This window comes from Triturus cristatus, chromosome 12 (genome assembly GCF_964204655.1).
Source record: "Triturus cristatus chromosome 12, aTriCri1.1, whole genome shotgun sequence".
Lineage (NCBI taxonomy): Eukaryota > Metazoa > Chordata > Amphibia > Caudata > Salamandridae > Triturus > Triturus cristatus.
The window spans coordinates 781,552,402-781,572,180 of record NC_140595.1 but is presented as its reverse complement, the minus strand read 5'-3'; the positions used below and the strand labels follow the sequence as shown (position 1 = coordinate 781,572,180).

General features: G+C 48.1%; 2 protein-coding genes across 3 annotated transcripts in view; one reads left to right on the top strand and one right to left on the bottom strand.

The window, feature by feature from the left end:
• The window catches only part of LOC146782821 (uncharacterized), a 271,182-nt gene that overhangs the window by 49,454 nt on the left and 201,949 nt on the right, over window positions 1–19,779 (top strand). The gene's annotated exons all lie outside the window — the stretch shown is intronic.
• LOC146782822 (alpha-2,8-sialyltransferase 8F-like) overlaps window positions 1–19,779 on the bottom strand; it is a 160,337-nt gene that overhangs the window by 3,461 nt on the left and 137,097 nt on the right. Inside the window, exon 6 of one of the 2 annotated variants that reach the window (XM_085639213.1) lies at window positions 2,148–2,237. The exons of the other annotated variant lie outside the window; for it this stretch is intronic. Within the exon in view, the coding sequence (XP_085495339.1) occupies window positions 2,148–2,237 (90 nt within the window). The remainder of the gene's footprint in view (window positions 1–2,147; window positions 2,238–19,779) is intronic. 2 annotated transcript variants of the gene reach the window in all.

Genomic DNA, 19,779 nt, shown 5'->3' with positions numbered 1-19,779 from the left:
TCCTTGCTGGGGTGGATGTGGCTTGACACCGTTCTTCTTTCTTCCTTCTTGTCGCTGCGGGATGGCGCTGCATCCCTGTGGCACACTGTCTCTTCTTCCTTGCGCTTCTGTCACGTTCCTGCGCTTCTGGCGCGTTCCTGTGCGCCTCCGTCGCGTTCCCGTGCGCCCACCATTGCGCATCAGTCTGCCCTTGCGATACCTGCCTTGCTGCCTCTTCTCCAGCCTCTCTATTCTTTTCCTGCAGCTGGTGCAATGCTGCTCTCTGGCCACTAGATGGCAGTGCAGGGTTTGCTTTTCTTCCAGTCAGCAGCACCCTTCTCTGCTGCTAACCTTTTCTTCTTTGTTCTTTTCCAGGCTTTGGTAGGCTGTGCAAACGGGCTGGAGCTACAGCAAGACAGTGGAGGGCAGGACACGTGGCTGGACAGCAGGTAAGTCTTTTTTTTCCATTTACTTTCTTTGGAGGCAGGGGGCACAGGCTTGTGGGCTGCTCAGAGGGAGAGGCAATACTCTGCGGGGCACAATGGCAGTCAGTGCCATCACGCGCACCGCTTTAGTTTACTTTTGGCGCCGCTGGCCATTTGCCTCTCCAGTAGGCGCTGCTGGGGGTCCTGCGAGGTTGGGCATGATCCGGATGGCCGGCGGCGGCCGCTCCTCACTGTTGTGATCACCCTCCCTGCCCGCGGCAGCTTCCTGCAGTCCTCGCGCGGCGGGGGGGGGGGGTGTACTCGCAGAACTCCTCGCCTCTTTCGGCGTGTATTTATTTATTTATTGCCGTGAGCGGCGCTGGCCGCGTTCAGTTCCGTGGGTATCTCCCTCCCTCCCGCGGTAGCCTCGCTCACTTCTCCTGCTGCGCGGGCGGGGGGGGAACGGTGCTAGTGTAGCTCTTCTCCGACTACGGGCCGCCAGCACTCTTCTTTGCTCTCCCGCCCCCCCGCAGCCTCATTCAGCTTGCTTGCCACGCGGGGAGCGGGCGGGGAGACGGGGTCTCCGTGATGCGGCTTCTGAGGGTGGGCTCCTCTTTTACGCCGGTGCCGCTTCTTTCTTCGGCCGCGGGCCGGGCCCTTTATTTATTCCTCTCGCCACCGCCGCAGCAGCCTCACCTTCATACGCTGTGCGGCGGGGTGCTGCTGCAGGTGGTCCACTGCGGGTGAGCTCCGTCGATGCGGGTGGGCTCCGCTTTTACTGTTACGTCCGCTACCTCCGCCCGATGTACCCACGGGCATGTAGCGCTTCACCAACCAGGACAGAGGAACGGGGTGGGCACCCGCTTTCACTTTCCGTTCGTCCCGGCCCCCGCGGCAGGTCTCCTAGCTTCACGGACCGCGCGGGTGGGGGGGGCTGCTGGTGCCGCTTCACTCAGGGGTGTGCCTCGCCTATCTCCTACGCGGGGTGGGCACCCGCGTGGTCGCCGCCACTTGCCTGGTCACGGCCGATGCGGGTGGGCTCCGCTCGGCTCGCTCTTCCCCTCCGGGCACGACAGCAGGCTCGACGGGGTCGGGGTGGGCACCCGACTTCGTCGTTACACTCTGGGGCACAGCGACCGCCCGCAGGTCTTCGCGGCGGTGCGGGGTGGGCTCCCGTTCACCGCTCGCGTCCAGGGCTCTTTGCACGCCCGACGGGCGATTAAGAGTTGTCCTCGCCTGCAGGGGGGTCACACGCGGCCCTTCTCTCCCCCTTTCGAACAGCTGGGCTGCTGCACGCTGAGCTCAGACCCTCGTCGCCATTGTTATGTTGAGCCCTAGGCCCTCATGCTAGGTGAATGACTGACACAGCACACGTAGTTGGGTAGTGGAATAATGGCCACGAGCACGTGCGCTCGGCCCTTTTATTATCCTAGTCACCTGACCCAGTGACGTAGGTGGTGGGTGGGTGTAGAGTGTATTACACACACACACGAACACTAGAACGTGTCCATGCTAGGACACTACAGGTGAGGAGCATTATATCGCTCCAACACTGAACTAGTATGGAAAACCATGCACTGTTGAAATAGCTCTTTCTCTATGGTGACCCACTCACCAACACTGGTTACTGGCTTTTCTGGGGTATTTTGCCCCTGCAGTGGCAGAATGAAGTAAAAAAAAAAACTCCTAAAGCAGCCAACAAGCTCACACATATAGAAGTAAATCTGAGGGTCTTGATGGTACCTTTCAACCACAATGCTCGGGTTTACAGTGACGAGGTGCACCTTTCTCCCTACGTCATTCGTATAGTTGAGGAGCGGCGGCACGTTGAATCTGTGAGGAAGTGCAGAAAAGACAAGAGATGAGAGATGCAGGCACAGCTTGACCTGCAGGATGGCGGCTTTACGTGGCTGATTTTAAGATCCATGATATATGTCATAATAATCCCCCGAATGAAGCGGTCTTGCTCTGCCCCCAAGTGCATCTTTCACAACAAATATTGCAAGGGCAGAAGCAAACATGGTACCGAGTCTTTAGTAAAAGTGGAGGTTCTTCAAGAGGGTTCGAAAAAATGACATCAAAAGGAGTCCTCTCTTTTTTTGCCATCTAGAGCAGCTAAATATTAATTTAAGACTATAAAGTGCACAAAAAAGCAACCCGAAACTCCATTTCCCATGATGCCCTTCTTTCTTTAGCCCACTGCGTCCTTCCCAGAGCTCTCAGCGGCAGCCATCTTAAGAAGGCCTTGTTTTGTGGTAATGAAAAAGCGACATCTTAAAGCACTGTTCTACCTCAAACAGTAGTGTCAGCATCACACCGCGAGTGAAGCTGCTCTCTTCCCGCAAAACTCTGGCCTTCTAAAAAAAAAAACCTCAAATCATGAAACTCTATGACAGTGGTTTCCAAACCGTTTAGAGCCATGACCCATTTTTTATAACGACAAGCTTTTGTGAACTGCCTAGGTTTAGCGCTTTGCTTTAGATGGAAAAAAATAAGAGCAGGTACTTACCAAAAGGAGCAGTGGGCGGAGTTTCGGAGGTGCTAAAGTGGGACATGGGGCAGGGTTAGCTTTTTGACTTTGCCAAGGTTGTGTGCACAAAATCTGCATGCATTGTTAGATGACCAACGCCCCACACCGGAGGTGGAACAAAATCTCAGAGACCAACTGGGCGAACGCCCTCAACACCTCCAATGCTGCTACCGCCACCAACCTCAAACAAGGAGTGAAACACTTCAGTGCCTGGGTCACAAATTGAACAGACAGCATCAACCCCATCAAGAGCAACACCCAGAGAAAATCCTCCCAAAAATCCAGCTGATACACCCAAGACCTCAGAACAGCAAAGCCAGACAGCAAACAGTTGATGAGGAGATGGCACACCAGCAAGGACACCTCCGACAAGGGAGCCTTCAGGACCTTTCTCAACCTCTGCCACCACCTGCTGAGGGCAACAAAGAAGACTGCCCTTGCAGGACGCATCAAAACCAGTATCAACAACACCAAGGAACTTTTCAACATTGTTAAGGAATCCTCCAACTTGCTTGCCAGCGAAAACAACACCACACCCTCACAGGAGCTGTGCGACAACCTCGCCCACTTCTTCCACGAAAAGACTGCAACCATGTACAGAAACTTCGAACCCCAACCCTGCGGACTTCCTCGACGGATACGCCACTATGGTAACAGACAAAAACCACACAATGACCACCTAGAACAGCCTCTCCACGGAGGACACCACCTCCACCGTGAAATCCATCCACTCGGGAACCCACAGACCCATGTCAACATCACATCTTCAACTTCAGAAACCAAAGATCGTCCAGGAACGCATCACCCTACTGAACACCTCTATTATTACCGCAACGTTTCCTGACACCTGGAGATGCCAAAGTCAGACCAGAGGATGTGGCCTAATGGCTAGAGCGGTTGACCTCGAAGCTGGGGAACCGGGTTCAAGTCTCGGCAGGGACACTCATCATCTGTAATTCCGGGCAAAACACTTAATCCCCACGTGCCAAAAAATGAATGTGTCCATCTGTGATGGAACTAGTGCTCATGTAAAGCACTCTGATACCTTTGGGTCTAGTTTGAACTATATAAAACTCTGGGGGGGGGGGGGAACAACCTTCGCTGACCGCGGTGAACTCAAAAACTTACGACCAGTCTCCCTGCTCACAATCCCAGCAAAGGTACTGGAAAAGAGCCTCAGCAAACAACTCATGATACACCTGGAGCGGAGCCAGCTACTCAACGGCTCCCAATCCGGCTTCCGCAGCAATCACAGCAACAAAACTGCCCTGATCGCAGCCACTGATGACATCCAAACCCTCCTCGACGGAGGAGAAACAGCATCTTTGATCCTCCTTGCCCCCTCGGCAGCCTTCAACTCAGTATCCCACCACACGCTCGAAAAACTTCATCACATTAGAATTTAAGCGGACGCGCTCAGATGGATCCCTTCCTTCCTCACTTGAAGAACCCAAAGGATCCACCTCCTATCTTTTACCTCTGAACTCTCATCCCTCAGCCCCACGCTCTTCAATGCATACATGGCCCCTCTTGCCAACATTGTCAAATCCCACAATCTCAACATAATTTCCTACACAGATGTCACCCAACTCATCCTGTATGTATGTATGTCCCGCACACCATTTTAGATCAAGTTTTTCGTAAAGTATTCCATTGAGGGGAGCTATCTCGGAGTATGCTTCATCCTGGTAGCGCCGAAGTAATGTCCATAAAGTTGCTGATATGGGTAATATCAGTCCCGAGATGCTCACACCATGTGAAGATGATAAAATCATCAAAATCGATTTCATTCAAAATATCAACTCGTTTAATTATAAGATCATCATTTTATTGTTCGTTTATGCAAATTGTGAAACCGGTGATCTCCAATATTGAAATGCATGTATTATGCTCAACGCCTTTGATACAGTATGTTAGGATCCCAGTTTCTTGTGAAAAATACAAGATGTTTAACCCAATGCATTTCGGGCACCTTCTGCCCTTCGTCAGGGGTTTGTATCTGTGAAGTTAAGAATCACATAAATGCTGTTACAATAGTGTATAACTTTTCACCTGAACTGTCATTTAAACAACAATATATCCATGTAAGTGGCCGATCTTAACGCTCCCAACTATATCGCTTTCCCGCTAAAAAGATATTCAACACATAATCACGATTTTACCCCTGATGTACTAATCCATCATATTACTCCAATAAAGTTACCATCCGTCTAAACACGAAGCATTCATCTAGATGTTCAGTACTACTTCTAACCTTTATTTAGAACGAAAAAACTAGCGTGCCGCTAATCTTACTTGAAAAAGTTGCAAAGGCCGCTTCATCCAACTCATCCTTGCATTCACGGACGACCCCACCACCACCAAAACCAGGTTCTACAGATGCTTGACAAACATTGCCAACTGGATGAAGAACAACTGCCTGAGGCACAGACAAGAAGGAAGTACTGATCTTTGCCAACAACAGCAATACATGGAGCAGTTCAAGGTGGCCATCAGACCTAGGAATCGCCCCCATTCCATCCAACCATGCCAAAAACCTCAGAATCATCATTGACAACAAGCTCACTATGAAATCACAGATCAACGCTGTCTCCTCTGCCTACTTCCTCACTCTACATATTCTACGTAAGATCTTCAAGTGGCTATCCCTACACACGACACGCACCGTTATACAATCCGTCATTACCAGCAGACTGGACTACGGCAACGCCTTCTACGTAGGAATCGCTGCACACCTCCTACAGACTTCAGACCATTATGAACGCCACAGCCAGACTCATCCTCTGCCTTCTCCAACAAACCCACAATACACTCCACCTCAGGCTCCCCATACAGAAGAGATGCCAATTCAAGCTGCTCACCCATGCACACAAGGCTCTACACAACATCGGATCCGCCTACATTAACCACTGCCAGGACTTCGATCAACGACCAAGAAGACTGGGCTCCGCCTCCCTTTCACTTGCCCATACTCCCCTCATCTACCGACGCTCCTCCCACATCGCTGCAAAGACCTGGAACAACCTCCCAACGCACCTCCGTACCATCACTTCACTTCCGGAATTCCGAATGGCCCTCGAAACCTGGAGGTTCGAAAAAGCCTCCAGGACCTTGGAAGCATCTGGATACCCTATTGTGTGATGAGCCGCTCTTTAAAAATCCTAATTGATTGATTGATTGATGGGAGCATGGGCTCTTAAACGGGGAACCCCTTATTGTAGACTCACCTCCTACTTGGTATAAGTAATTAAATATTAGAAGAAGACACTTCACCCACAGTTAACAGTGGCATGCTTCCTCATAGGTGTCTTCCTCTCATTCGGGTAGGTGAATGCCACCTGAACGGGCTCAACCACTAACATGGAGCTCATTAAAAAGTTATTCTTCTGGATTAGTGCAGGATCCAGTTTTTGTTTAAAAAAACATGATTATGGGTTTACTATAAGGATATCTCAATTGTTTCAGATGCTACCCATAAAATCGATTAAAGACAGTAATGGAGAATGTGTTAACAAACTCAATGGTTTGGCGGATAGAAGGCACGTCCCAGCCCCCGCTAGGGTGGCCTGGACCAGAAAGGTCATAGTTGTATGGGATGGTACAGTCTATTTCTAGCAATGCCAGGTTCAAACGTACGTATTTTCACTTTCTACATCGAACATACATAACCCTGTCCAGGCTAAACAGGATAGACCCTTCCAGGCCCCAGCAATACCCCTGTGGCCGTCATCCAACAGTATCCTTTCTAAACATCAAATTATGTCGCCCGTCTGTACATGCTTTTCAGGGTGACGGCAGTGGTAGCGATCCCCTGCCTGGCCGACCAAATTACATGTATTTTGGGGGGACATTCGCTGTGAAAAGAGTTAGAAAATGTCTTTCAAGTTTCTACACGTCTCGTCTTCGCCGAGCACAGCATTGCAATCACCTGGATGGGCACAGCGAGCCCAGACCTGAGGTGCTATGCGCATGATGTGCCGAATAGGCAGTGACAGATTAATTGACACAAAAAAGATGCAGAACTGACGAAAAATTGGGGGAGGACCTCGATACCCGGGGCAGACTGCTGGCTACCTTCCTGGGCCCCTCTGGTTGGACCTCAGGAGAGGGGACTGGTAACTCCTCCATGTCAACCCCTGATTGAACCCAACACTCTCACACACGTTCCACATTGTCTGTTGATTATCTGAGGGCTTATGGGACTGGCTATTACATTCTGTGTTCCCAATTGTATTGTGGATCTGAAACTGTACCTCACTGTGAAAATGTTTTGAACGGCATGTTTATGGATGACTCAGTGTCATTTTCTCTTTTTGATGTTACCGGTACTGTTAGAAATTGGTGTTTCTGGTTATCAGAGTATGCACCCTGTACAAGCAGGAACCACAATCCTTGTCAAAGTAAGTCAGATACAAACTTAGAGATTACCTATGCTCATCCTCTGGTAGCTTGGCACAGAGCATTTAGGCTCATCTAAAGAGGCAATGTCTAAAAATATGTGTGCAATGCACTCACACAGTAATGCAATGAAAACACTACAAAAAGACCACACAGGTTTAGAAAAATAGATTATATTCTGAACAGAGCAAGAACTAAACAACACAAATCCAATAAGTACAAGCTGAGATATGAATTTTAAAAGACTAAGGGCCATATGTAGGAAGCCCAATACCGGTCGGTAACGGCCGATTTTCGGTAAATATCCCGTTACCGACCGGTATTCAGGCTTTTGGTATGTAGGGGGCACATTTCAGGATTCGGTAATTTACCGAATCGGTAAAATTACCGATTCGGTCATTTTACCGATTCGGTAAATACCGAATCCTGAAATGATATGTAGGGGGAGTGTGTGGGTGTTGTGGGGATTCGTTATTTACCACCAACTAAAAGTTGGTGGTAAATGACGAATAGCAGGAAAAAAGCATTTTCTTGCACTTTGAAGTGTGCAATGTGGCAGACATACATGCCCTTAGGGCATGTATGTGTGCCACATGTGCACACATGCAGGAATCAGGGGTGCAACAGGGTGTCACTGTGACACCCTGCCACCCTTGATTGCGCTCCCCCCATTACCGAATCGGTATTTACCGATTCGGTAATGGTAACTGGCTTCCCATTGATTCCTATGGGCCTCCTGGCCCATAGGAATCAATGGGAAGCCAGTTACCATTACCGAATCGGTAAATACCGATTCTAAATTACCGACCCATTCCGAATCGGTAAATATTACCGATGGATTACCTACATATCAATTACCACTTCATAAATACCGAATCGGTAAAATTCGGTATTTATGAAGTGGTAAATGTTAGGCTACCTACATATGGCCCTAAATGTTTAAGAAAAAAAAAAACGCATATATGAATTTTAAAGGAATAAGTGTAAAAATAGAGCTTAGAGGCAAGTAGCGCTTTTGGAGTTTCTTTTGGTTGCGGTGGACCGGGGTTACTTGAGGTCGTGCGGGACCAGGGCACAGTCAACAGTTCAAGCTGACCACGATGAAGCTTTGGCCGGGTACAGGAGCCACGCAGGCTCTGGAAATAGAGTACTTTGATCCTGGTTGCTCACACAAGATGTGGGGGTCAATGCATCGATATCACTCCTGCTGTCGAGGGGATGTGCTGATTTCACTCACTTGTTGAAGGCGATGTACTGGTTTCTGTAAGCGAGTTTTGTAGCCATGATGCGTTGATACAGAAGCTGATGCACTGGGTTTCTCCATGCAGTCGAAGGGGTGTGTCCATCTCGATAGACTGCAGCGGTGGCGAAGCAGTGGTCTTAGTGCTGCGTCGATTTAGATGCGCTGGGTTTCTCCACGCCTGGCGAAGGGATGTGAGAATTGCCCTTTTATGGTGGTGGCAATGAGGCGGTCGATACGGCGGTCTCGGTGGTGCTACTGGGGCCCCAAGTGCGATGTGCCTATTTTACTCCCACAACAGGGTTGATGCGTCAGTTGCCTTTTCCAGCAGGCAGGCGATGCGTCAGAGTCACTGTTGCAAGTCTCTGGCTCCAATTCCAGGCACAAGAGCAGAGCTACAGAGTTTGATTTCCCTGAGTGTCCACAACAGGAGGCAATCCAACAAGCCCTTGGAGCACACTTGGAGGAGAAGGCAGAGTGAGCTCTCCTTCAGCAAAGTCAGAGAGCAGCAGTCAGCAGGGCAACACAAGAGCCAAAGCAGGCCTTCCAGGTCAGCAGTCCTAAGATGAGTCTTTTAAGCAGCACAGCAGTCCCTCCGGCAATGTGCAGTTATAGTTCCAGCAGTGGCTTATTTTAGTGGTTCAGAGACCTAGTTCTTTTACCCAGTTGTGACTTTGAAGTGGGGGTGACTTCAAAGAAGGGTATTTGAAATGCACAGAGGTTCTTACTTGCCTGTCCTGGCTCCAGACTATCTGTAGGGGGCACATCAGCCCTTTGTGTGAGGACAGGGCACTACCTACTACTATTCAGGTGCAAATGTCAGCCCCTCTCTCCTTTCCTACTCAGGAAGAGCTATGCCGATAAGTTCTCAGACACATCTAGCCTTCTAGCTGTCTAGAGGTAATGCACAAACTGTAGCTGTCACCCAGCCCAGTCATATATTGGAGGCAAGGCTGCACGCACACAGAGCTGTAAGAGAAGAGAAATGATCACTTTCTAAAAGTGGCATTTCTAAAATAGTAATGTTAATTCTGATTTTTCCAGTAAAGAGGATTCATCATCACTATTCCAAAGATATAAAACATCACAAAGCTGCTCTTTTCTAATCACAAATTTCAGCTCAAAAGTGTATTAAGGAATTACCATTTTAACCTATGAGAGGAGTAGGCCTCGCAGAAGTGAAAAACGATTTTGGGAGTTTTTCACCTTCAGAACATGCGAAACTTAAAAGTATGTGTCCTGCCTTTTACTTACACAGCACCCTGCCATATGGGCTATCTAGAGCCTACCTTAGGGGTGACCTGTGTGTAATAAAATGAGACTTTAAGGCTTGGCAAAGGGTTTTAAATGTCAAGTCAAAGTGGCAGTGAAACTGCACACATGCTCTGTAGTGGCAGGCCTGAGGCAGGTTTGCAAGGATACTTGCTTGGGTGGCACAATCAGTGCGGCAGGCCCTGGCTATATGGTATACAATTTTACAAGGGACTCACAAGTAAACTAAATATGTCAATTGAGTATACACCAATGTTACCATGTTTAGGGGAGAAGCATATGCACTTAAGCGTAGGTCGGCAATGGTAAAGAGCTCAGAGTCCTAAAGTCAACAAAAAGATTCAGCAAAAATGAAGAAGGTGAAAGCAACAAGTTTGGGGAAGAGCACCTTGAGGATGACAGGTCTAACAGTGATCAATAAAAAAAGTTTTTAAAAATGGCGTGGCCAAGCCGCCGACCGTAATGTCCGCACGGAGTTGAAGCTTTATCAGCCATCCTGCGAATCCGGGCCCTTAGGGGCATGTAGTGCGGCTGCACCGGCATGAAATGCCATGGTAAATGTGCCCGAGCGTGGCCCACGAGAGATCCGAGGCATTTCGTGGGCAGAATGCCAGTGAAAGCTTGAGCCTGAAGGAGGAAGTCGAGGCTGAGTTGCGGCCTACTCTGGGCCTGTTTCTGCATCATTGTGGAGGACCAGCATAGCGGGAGCACCTGCCCGTGACCCGTATGCGGGCTTGAGACACCTGCAGGTGAACTGCAGAGAGCTGCTGCTGTGTGAGCAGGCTAGCCAATAGAGACGCCTGTGCCGACAAAGGTACTGCACGGCTGGCTGGGGTACAGGGGGCAGCGCAACACTGAATTGCAGCCTCTGGACCAGAACACAACTAATAAATGGCACGGGTGGACGGCCTGCGACGGTGAGCTCCGACAAGGCAGGAGAAATTGAATCCTGACTTATGGGCAGACGCAGACTGGTCCCGGATCCGTGCTTGGACCAGTGGGGCCCAGAGAATGGACTGGCATATGGAGGCCGAGAATGACTGATTTTATCCTAAAGCCCTCTCTGCATTAGAACGGAGGCCCTTAGGAGGCTGATGGGTGATGTCTGCATGGTGGAGCTACAAAGAGGCAGAGCGCTAGGCAAGAGGTGCCAAGAGATTGGCTCCCAGTCTTCGCCAGTGGACCATATGACCTACCTGGTCCCGGTATCTGCTTGTTGGGGTCCAAGATCGAGGCAACAGCACTACGGGCCCTCAACTGGGCCTGCATAGTGGGACAACGGAAGCGGTCCCCCACCTGGTGGTGACAAAAGCTGGCCTCGGCACCTCAATGCGTGACAATATGGCTCGAAAAGAACCTAAACAGCATAACCTGCCCTTCAACACGGTAAAAGAAAAGGCAACGCCATCTTGCGCTGAAGAGGTGAGGACGCTGCCTCAGGACTAGGCGGGGAGGTGGCGCGATGAGGTGCAGAAGCTCTTCTGAAAGTACTGCACAGTGGCTTCAAGGCACTAGATGGTAGAGTTGAAGCGCTCCACAAGAGACTAGACAAGATGCACGAGCGGCTGGACAGCCACGAGCAGAGACTAGATGTGATGGATAGCAGAGTGTCAGACCTGGAGGACGGGACAGCTCAGACAGCAAAAAGGGTGGAAAAACCTGAAATACAAGTCACGACGCAAGCTATGAAGAGCGAAGACCTGGAAGCGAGAGGAAGGAGAAACAACTTATGCATTCTTATGCATTCTTGGTGTACCAGAGTCTACGAATAGTGGACGCATGTTTTTTGAGCGATTTCTAACAGAACTATTTGGCCCAGCATCCTTCACTCCTACTTTCGTTGTAGAACGCACTCATCGATCACTGGGGCTGTGTCCTAAGCCATCCTCCCGCCCGACCCATAATTGCAGGTGCCAGGAAACCACCCTGGTTGAGGAATGTCAAGCATCTATCCTACACGCTGTCTCATCACTCTCCTGTTTTCTTGTCTATGCGCATACTAGGGGCCGGTGGCAGGGGCGGCTGGTGGATTTTTAAACTGGTGGGGCGAAAAATTGTATACCCTCTTACAATGCGCGATCGAAGCGAGCGAGCCCGAACTGAAAAAGGAGGGTGCGGGGGGTATTCCCCCCGCAAGAAAATTTTGCAAAAAATGTATTCAAATGGTGGGTTTTACACCACATATTTACTGTAAATTTTTGCAAAAACGGGATCCAAATATAGCATTTTAAAGCACAAGTGTGAAGAAAACATTACAAACATATCAAAAAAGTGCCCAATCCTCCAACTGTTCTGCTTGCAAAACGACCCCCAAGCCAAGTACACACAGCCAATGGGAAGAGGCCCTCTAAGTGTTTTCTACCTGTAACACATCTCTTCCTTCCAAATGTCCAGTCCTGCAGCAGCACACTTCCAAAGCCCATACATGACAGTAACCCGATTCAAGGCCCAATCAGTAATGGCATTAATTGTTACGCGTGCCATTTCGTTTTTAAACTGTTCTGCACCTGTCAAATAATTGGCCTTTTTCTGTTTATTTGGAGTCGAGTGAAGATATGAGGAGCGCTTGCCTTGGCTTTGAGAAACGCTATTTACATTGTGTTAACCTTGTAGCCAGCCGTATTAAAGAATGTTGATACTGTTGGTCCATTGGTGTGTTGCAAGCAGTGCTAGAGGAGGGCCAAACTCATACATGTACAACTTTCTCAGTGATTGTGAAGTGTTCTATCATTTGGCTCTGCTCTGTGACGTTCACAGGTATGTGTGTTGTGGGTAGTGATTTTAGGGACAGCTAAGTAAAGGAGATGGGTCAACAGCATTCCTCTAGACTCAAGTTTGTTGTCTATGAGACAGGTGGATGTACTGAGATCACTTAGCACCAATTTAGAGTTGGGTGAGCAGGGCACTCTGTTGCAAATGTGATGGAGTACCCTACCCACCAGACCTTCAGTCCGTCCGCCTCATTTACAGTCGTATTCTGTCCATAATGGCCCGGTTGGTGCTGTTAACGGAATACTTTCTCTGATGAACCCGAGGGAGTAGGAGCGAGAGTGGAAGAACATTGCACTCCCCGCCCTATTTAGGATGGATGGTGTACTGATTTTATTTCCAGTTTGTCACAACCAGGAAAAACCTGAAGGTGTGGGATGGGAAATAAGCCAAAGTGACCCCTATACCATGGGAGAAAACTCACAGGGTATGTTCATTCGTTTTTTTGATGTTTCAAAAGCAAATTTGAACATTGATAGTTTGTCTTTGAAAAGCAGAACATTAAAAATGTTTGAGGACTGTCCACCATGGTTGACGGTACCGTCTGTCAAACTTTTCCCGCATAGACAATGAACCACCAATTTAGGAGTTGTCGATGGGGCTTGAGTACAATTCTAAATGTGGTCAGCGGAGGTCCCTCGGAATAGCAGAGGTATTCCCCTTCGCCATCGCAATGGAGTAAACTTTTTATGCACATATACGTATTTGTCTGCGTGTGTTTGTGCTTGCGTGCATTTGCATTATCGTAGCTATGAGTGGTGTGTGTTCCTGGTGTGAACTATCCCCAGTTTTGTGTACAAAGGATATAAGAAGACAGAGATCAACAATGAAACTATCAATCACGTTATACTATACGAAACCATATTGGCACTGAACCAAACTACATGGCATTGAATACAACTACACAATCCAATATCTCCCATCGTACCACGTCCCCTACTCTACCCTACACACATCACCATAACACATCATACTCACATCTCATCCTAGCACTATGCGACCACCCACAATGCATGTGATGTACCCTCTTTGCATCACCAAGCAAATTACACTGTAGCAAAAACTACACAACCAGTCACATGTTCCTCTAAACAAGGATCCTTACTGAAACTCATGGCTGTCCCTAATGTATAACATCAGGACATCGTGCTCCCAGTCAAGGGCTTTTATTTTACAAAGAATTCTAGATGTTTTAGGCAGGGCCACTGGCAAAATGTGATTGTGAGCTGTGAGCTGTGGGCTTTCTTGCAAATATCCCACTCTCTGTTGCATAATTTGCAGATTCCACCAAACAAACGTTTTTAGCTCAAAGCATCAAAAGTTACAAAAAATAATGTACCTCACATGGTGCAGCTCAGCGACAGATACTTTGCAAAAGTTAAGTGTGGCAGATACATTCGGGGCACATATAAATGTTTGCTTGAGATGCCTGGCATTCATTTTTAGGGCTCACCGACCAGACAGTGTGAGCTTACTAGTTGCAACAGACCTATTGTGGACTTACCAAGAACTTATTACGTGCTTATTGTTGTCCGAATGAACAGCTTTATTGTAGCCCTTATATGTTTGCTTAATATTCAACGGCTTTCCTTGTCCCATCTTGGTCATTCAGTGTTTGTCCCTTCCCTGCAGCATAGCCTCTTTGACATCCTTTTCATTGCCAGGCTTGTATTCGCTCACTGCTCACTTTTGGTTATGCACTTCATGAGAGTGCATGTGTTTTCCAGCTTTCTCCCTTTTGCACTTCTCTCCCGGCCAAATACCGCCGTGTTGCCGTCAACCTAGTATATTGCCTTTCCCTCCTCCCTCAACCTGCCTTTCTTTTTTTTGTTTCCCCCACCGCACTCGGTACCCATTGCTTACCCTACACCTCCTAATCCACCTGCTCCTCTGTAACCATTCTGTTCTTTTTTTTAATATTAATTTATTTTTGTAGCGCACAGCAGTAAGTTGCAGCTGGCACACCCGCCTTAAAGAAAGCGCTTTCGCACTGCATCTAGTTAATTCTCTTAAGTTAGTGATTCTTCTTGGACCAATAAATTAAAAGAACTGGTGCATTGTCCTTTTGTAGGCACGTGTATGCGTGATGACGCATGTGTGTGCAAAAGTCAGCCCCCAATTTCCTGATTATTTTTTTTTAAATCTCCCACTTCGGAAATGTTGGCATGTATGCCACACACACCAGATGCCCTCCGTTGCCTGGGATCAATCCCAGCTTCCGCACTTGACCAAACTGTGTAATCTTGGGTCATTGTTTTATTTCACTTTGCTGATTGGCATTGTTCTCAGAGGAGGGGGGCATGAATCATGTTTCCAAATTCATGCTTGAAAACTGTTAATAAAAAAACATAAAATGCAATGCACTTTTATAATCTCATGTACCATGGCGAAACGCTTCTTCTGCGGTTAATAATGCTTTGTAAAGTAAACTGCGGCCTGGTGCTGCTGCTCAACCAGGGGCCGCATGGGAAGGTCCCCGGCCTACTTTGAGTATCACTGGTTGAGAGTAATTAAGAAACTAGAAAATTCAGAAAAACAGTGGAGATATCGTGAGTGAGTAAGGAAACCTAAACACGTCATTTTCCCTACATTAACAGAACTCTCTTCTGACAGCGCAATCAAATGTTCCAGTTGGGCAGCTCGCGCTTCTTTCTCTGCGTGGCATCTCAAGGCCTCCCGCGGCCTAGTTTCGGATTCTAGCAAAGGAAATACAGCGTTCACCGAAGACAGTGGCCCACTGTCTTCGGTGAACGCTGTATTTCTGGCGTCTAAGAGAGACATCAATCAAAGCCTATTTACTGTTCCTTATCAATTAAACATGTTTCTATTTTTTCCTAAATTATATTGATTTTTTAAATTAACTTGATGCTACCTTAGTGGTGTGTTGCCCGTTTCCTCGATCCCTGGGAAATGCACTTTTCTTCGCTATATTTACCTTACAGGCTCACAATGAAGTTTGTTCCCAGCAAGCACGAGCTTGCACTTGTTTAAGATTCTGTTAACGTTGTTTCTTGCAGCTCAGCTTCAATCATTCCACCATGACCCCACAGTGTAGACTGACATGGGGGATCACGTTAATTCGCTTTATGTTACAACTGAAAATAAAATGCCCCTGGTGATGGACGACAGAGGTGAAAGTGTAATTGCAAAAGGGAAATCCGATAAAAATCTGAGAAATACCAAAAAGTACACGCCTATACTCATTGTTTGCCCCACACAAAACGCATGAACAGAGGAGTATGTTCGGAGTATTGCAGTTATATGAGCTAAAAAAAAAAAATCACCGTCACATACAAGCATGTACACATCGCAAATAAATTATAACAGCTGCCAGGAACGACTCAGACAATGTCCTGCACAAGCTAAAAGGAAAGGTAGCAGTTGCACAATAAATGAAACTCTGAGAAATTGGTGCTTTCACGGCAGACAGGTAAAACGCATACCACAAATCAGAGTGACTAAAGTCACAACAGAGAGTGACAAACAACTGCCCACGCACTCTCGACTCTCGGAGCGAGGGAGAGTGCCTCTCACTGACAGGGCCGGCTTTAGTGCTGGTGGCGCCCTGTGCGACATTGTTAGTTAGCGCCCCCCCCCCCCCATGACCACCTCCACCACGGATTCTCTCACTAGCACCCTTTAACAGTGACCAAGTCTCCATAACCACACTCTCTCAGCTGAATTGAATTAGTTATATAGCGCCACTCATACCAGTGTAGGGTGTCTGAGCACTTTGCATCACACGCACATTACACAGAGACAATCAATCATACTTGTGTAAATCAGTGTATAGGAAATGTTACATAAGCCAAAGGACTAAAAGTGTAGGAGTCACATGTCATCCATACTGGTAGGCAGTATAGTTTTAGAGTGCTTGGTGTGGAGAAGCACAAACTCAGTTTGAAAGCAGTAACCGGCTGATCTTTTTACATCATACGCACTCTGTAATCTACAGTTGGTACACGTTCTTTGCAGCAGGCATATTAACCCTCTGCACTAACTTCACCCATGTCAAAACCTCAACTATACAAAATGCTGATCTCTCTCTAGGAAGATAATTAATCACACCAGTTATCTTGACATTTATGTGAGGTCTGGTAATTGCCGGGGGAAAGAAACGCTGCAGCAGGTGCTTCAAAAGCATAATAAACTTTCAAACACCGTGCCCCCAGGAAGCCAGCACCCGGTGCGGTGGCACCGGTCGCACCGCCCTAAAGCCGGCCCTGGGCTGTGGTCAGTCCCAGTGAGACGGGGGCTCCCGAAGTGCTTCCTGCAGTAGAGTTTATGACTGAGCTGAGCGGCTGCCTGGAGAGTGGAGACCCCCATACCTGTCACAGAACACGGGAAAAGTAAGAAAAGATTAGTTCATTTATAGCATCCGCTGTCACCTTTTCCACTCTCCCACTCAGGAGAGTGGCAATGAACACAAAGAAACCTGGTAATCAGACCGGAAACTCGGGGCCGGCTTTGCTGGTGGCACCCTGTGCGACAATGTTTGTTGGCGCCCCCCCAATGACCACCTCCACCACGGATTCTCTCACGAGCACCCTTTAACAGTGACCAAGTCACCATAACCACACTCTCTCAGAAGCATTGAATTAGTTATATAGCGCCACTCATACCAGTGTAGGGTGTCCGAGCACTTTGCATCACACACATTACACAGAGACAATCAATCATACGTGTGTAAATCAGTGTATAGGAAATGTTACATAAGCCAAAGGACTAAAAGTGTAGGAGTCACATGTCATCCATACTGGTAGGCAGTATAGTTTAAGAGTGCTTGGTGTGGAGAAGCACAAACGCAGAGTCGAAAAAGAAACAGCATAGTTGGGAGTTTTCTTTAATAATAGGAATCGATTTCTAGCCAAATTAACCCTTTTTGCAACATTAATCAATGTTCTAATAATGTATACTTTGCGGTGTGTATGCAGTTCTGGGATGAAAGTTAATAGCTCACTATTCTATATTAGGACTTTAAATTCTAAATTGCAAGTAACAAAAAAGATGTCTCTTTTGAAAGCAGTAACCTGCTGATCTGTTTACATCATACACACTCTGTCATCTACTTGGTACACGTTCTTTGCAGCAGACATATTAACCCTCTGCGCTAACTTCACCGAAGTCAAAACCTCAACTATACAAAATGCTGATCTCTCTCCAGGGAGATAATTAATCACACGAGTTATCTTGACATTTATGTGAAGCCTGGTAATTGGGGGGGGGAAGAAACGCTGCAGCAGGTGCTTCAAAAGCATAATAAACTTTCAAACCCGGCGCCCCCAGGAAGCCACCACCCGGTGCGGTGGCACCGGTCGCACCGCCATAAAGCCGGCCCTGCTCACTGAAAAGCCCTGAAGCCAGAGGGGAGGAGGCCGGAGGCCGAGGGCCTGGTGAGAGGCTGGTGGGGGCCGTGGCCCGGGGGGTGGGGGGCAGAGATGTTAGGAGCCCACTGCATCCATAGTCTGTTTGTCCGTCTTTTATTATGAATGGCGGGCTCATTCACCCAGCACCAGGGTCCATGGCACCCTTGCTATACTACCATGCTCGAGGGACATAAATGGACAGAAGTGAAAGTGAAACTTACTCGTCGAAGCCTACATTGCTCTCTCCGTTGATTACGGAATCCACTGTAGTGCTTTGGAGCGCCCCTAGGGCGTAAGCGCTCTACAAGCAGCCATGAAGCACGACTGTATCGTGCGTTCACCTCACAGGGCATTAAAAAGATTGTGTAGCCTGGCCCTTAGCTGCTAGCCAACGACGTGACAACATTTGACACTCGCTTTTAGAAAAACAGTGTATTTCTAAAACTATTTCCAGGAATAGGCTTGGGGAAGTTACACCTTTCTTACCGCAGATAAATTCAGAGTAAAGCCACAAATTACTTGCCAAATGTCACCGGAAGTCACAGTGAGACAAAATAGAAACACGTGCCCCGTTTTCCAATAAGTTTAGTACCCTGCTTCTGTAAAAACTTATTTCACAGAGCTCGGTAGCCTACGGTCGCAGGCTCTCCCTGCCTGTGGTGAATCTCTGGTTAGCGTTGAGGGTTTTTAACTTGAGAATACGACGACTGTTCATTAATTTGCTTCCTTCGCCCCGCCCCCTCCTCCAGAGTACACAGAGTAGATCGAAAACAGTTCCTGATGGCCTATGACCTACGCCGGGATACTGCTGCTCGTGTAAAGCGCCTTCGGGTCGAGTGTGCGCTATATAAAACTGAAAAAAAGGGCAAAAATATCCACTCCAATCCCGCTACCTCCCCCTCTCTCTCTCTTCTAAAGCACCCTCGGTGTCTGCTGCAATTACCTGTAAAGTGCCAGAGACGCCAGACGCGGTTTCTGCCTCCAAGATTCCAGACCAAGAACAAAACTCTCCCAAAATCCTTGTTGAACTTGTGAGGATACACCGGGTTAAAAACACGAACCCTCCTCCTGTTCCAGAGTTAAGAGAATTGTCGTTACCAAGAGAAGACTCCCAACTCCCAAGAGGACTGCAGCAGTGAGCGTGGCAATACCAATGAGAGCACAAGCCCAAACTGGAAAATTCTTTCGATTTCGAATCGACTCCTCCCCCAGACCCCAGCAAACCAATCACTGAACAAAAACAACTGTTGCTGGGTCTGGTGGAGGAGACAACAAAGGCCACTGCCACACCCCCACAAACTCTAAGCCTGCCGGAATGCTCCACCCTCGGCCATTGGAATTAATGGAGGGCCTCCAGCTCCGCCCTGGGCCAAGTGAATAACGTCCAAAATCGAAATGCTATTGTGGTAGTTAGCAATAGGCTGCACCCACCAAGGTGTCGTCACTGACCTGCTTTCTGGCTCTAGGTCGAAGAAATCTTCACCCAGCCAAAAGCATGTGCAGACACTGCAGAGCAAAGGCCATACCCCCACACCCCCCTAAAGAAAACCCCAATTTTGTACATGTTTGTTCACTGAGCACTAGCAGCCAGCACAATTTATTCCTAGCTGCTCAGTGTTTTTCAACAGGCATTTTTTTTGTCCCCCAGGGTGGGAGGGTGACGCCCATCTCGCCCCTATGCACCAGCCTCCCCTGGCCGGTGGTATTGAGAGACAGTGGTAATTTCCAGAAAGGGCGCTTTTGGATGCAGTCTTCAGAGGCAAAATTAGGCAGGCAATAACTGAATATTTTGAGAACAAG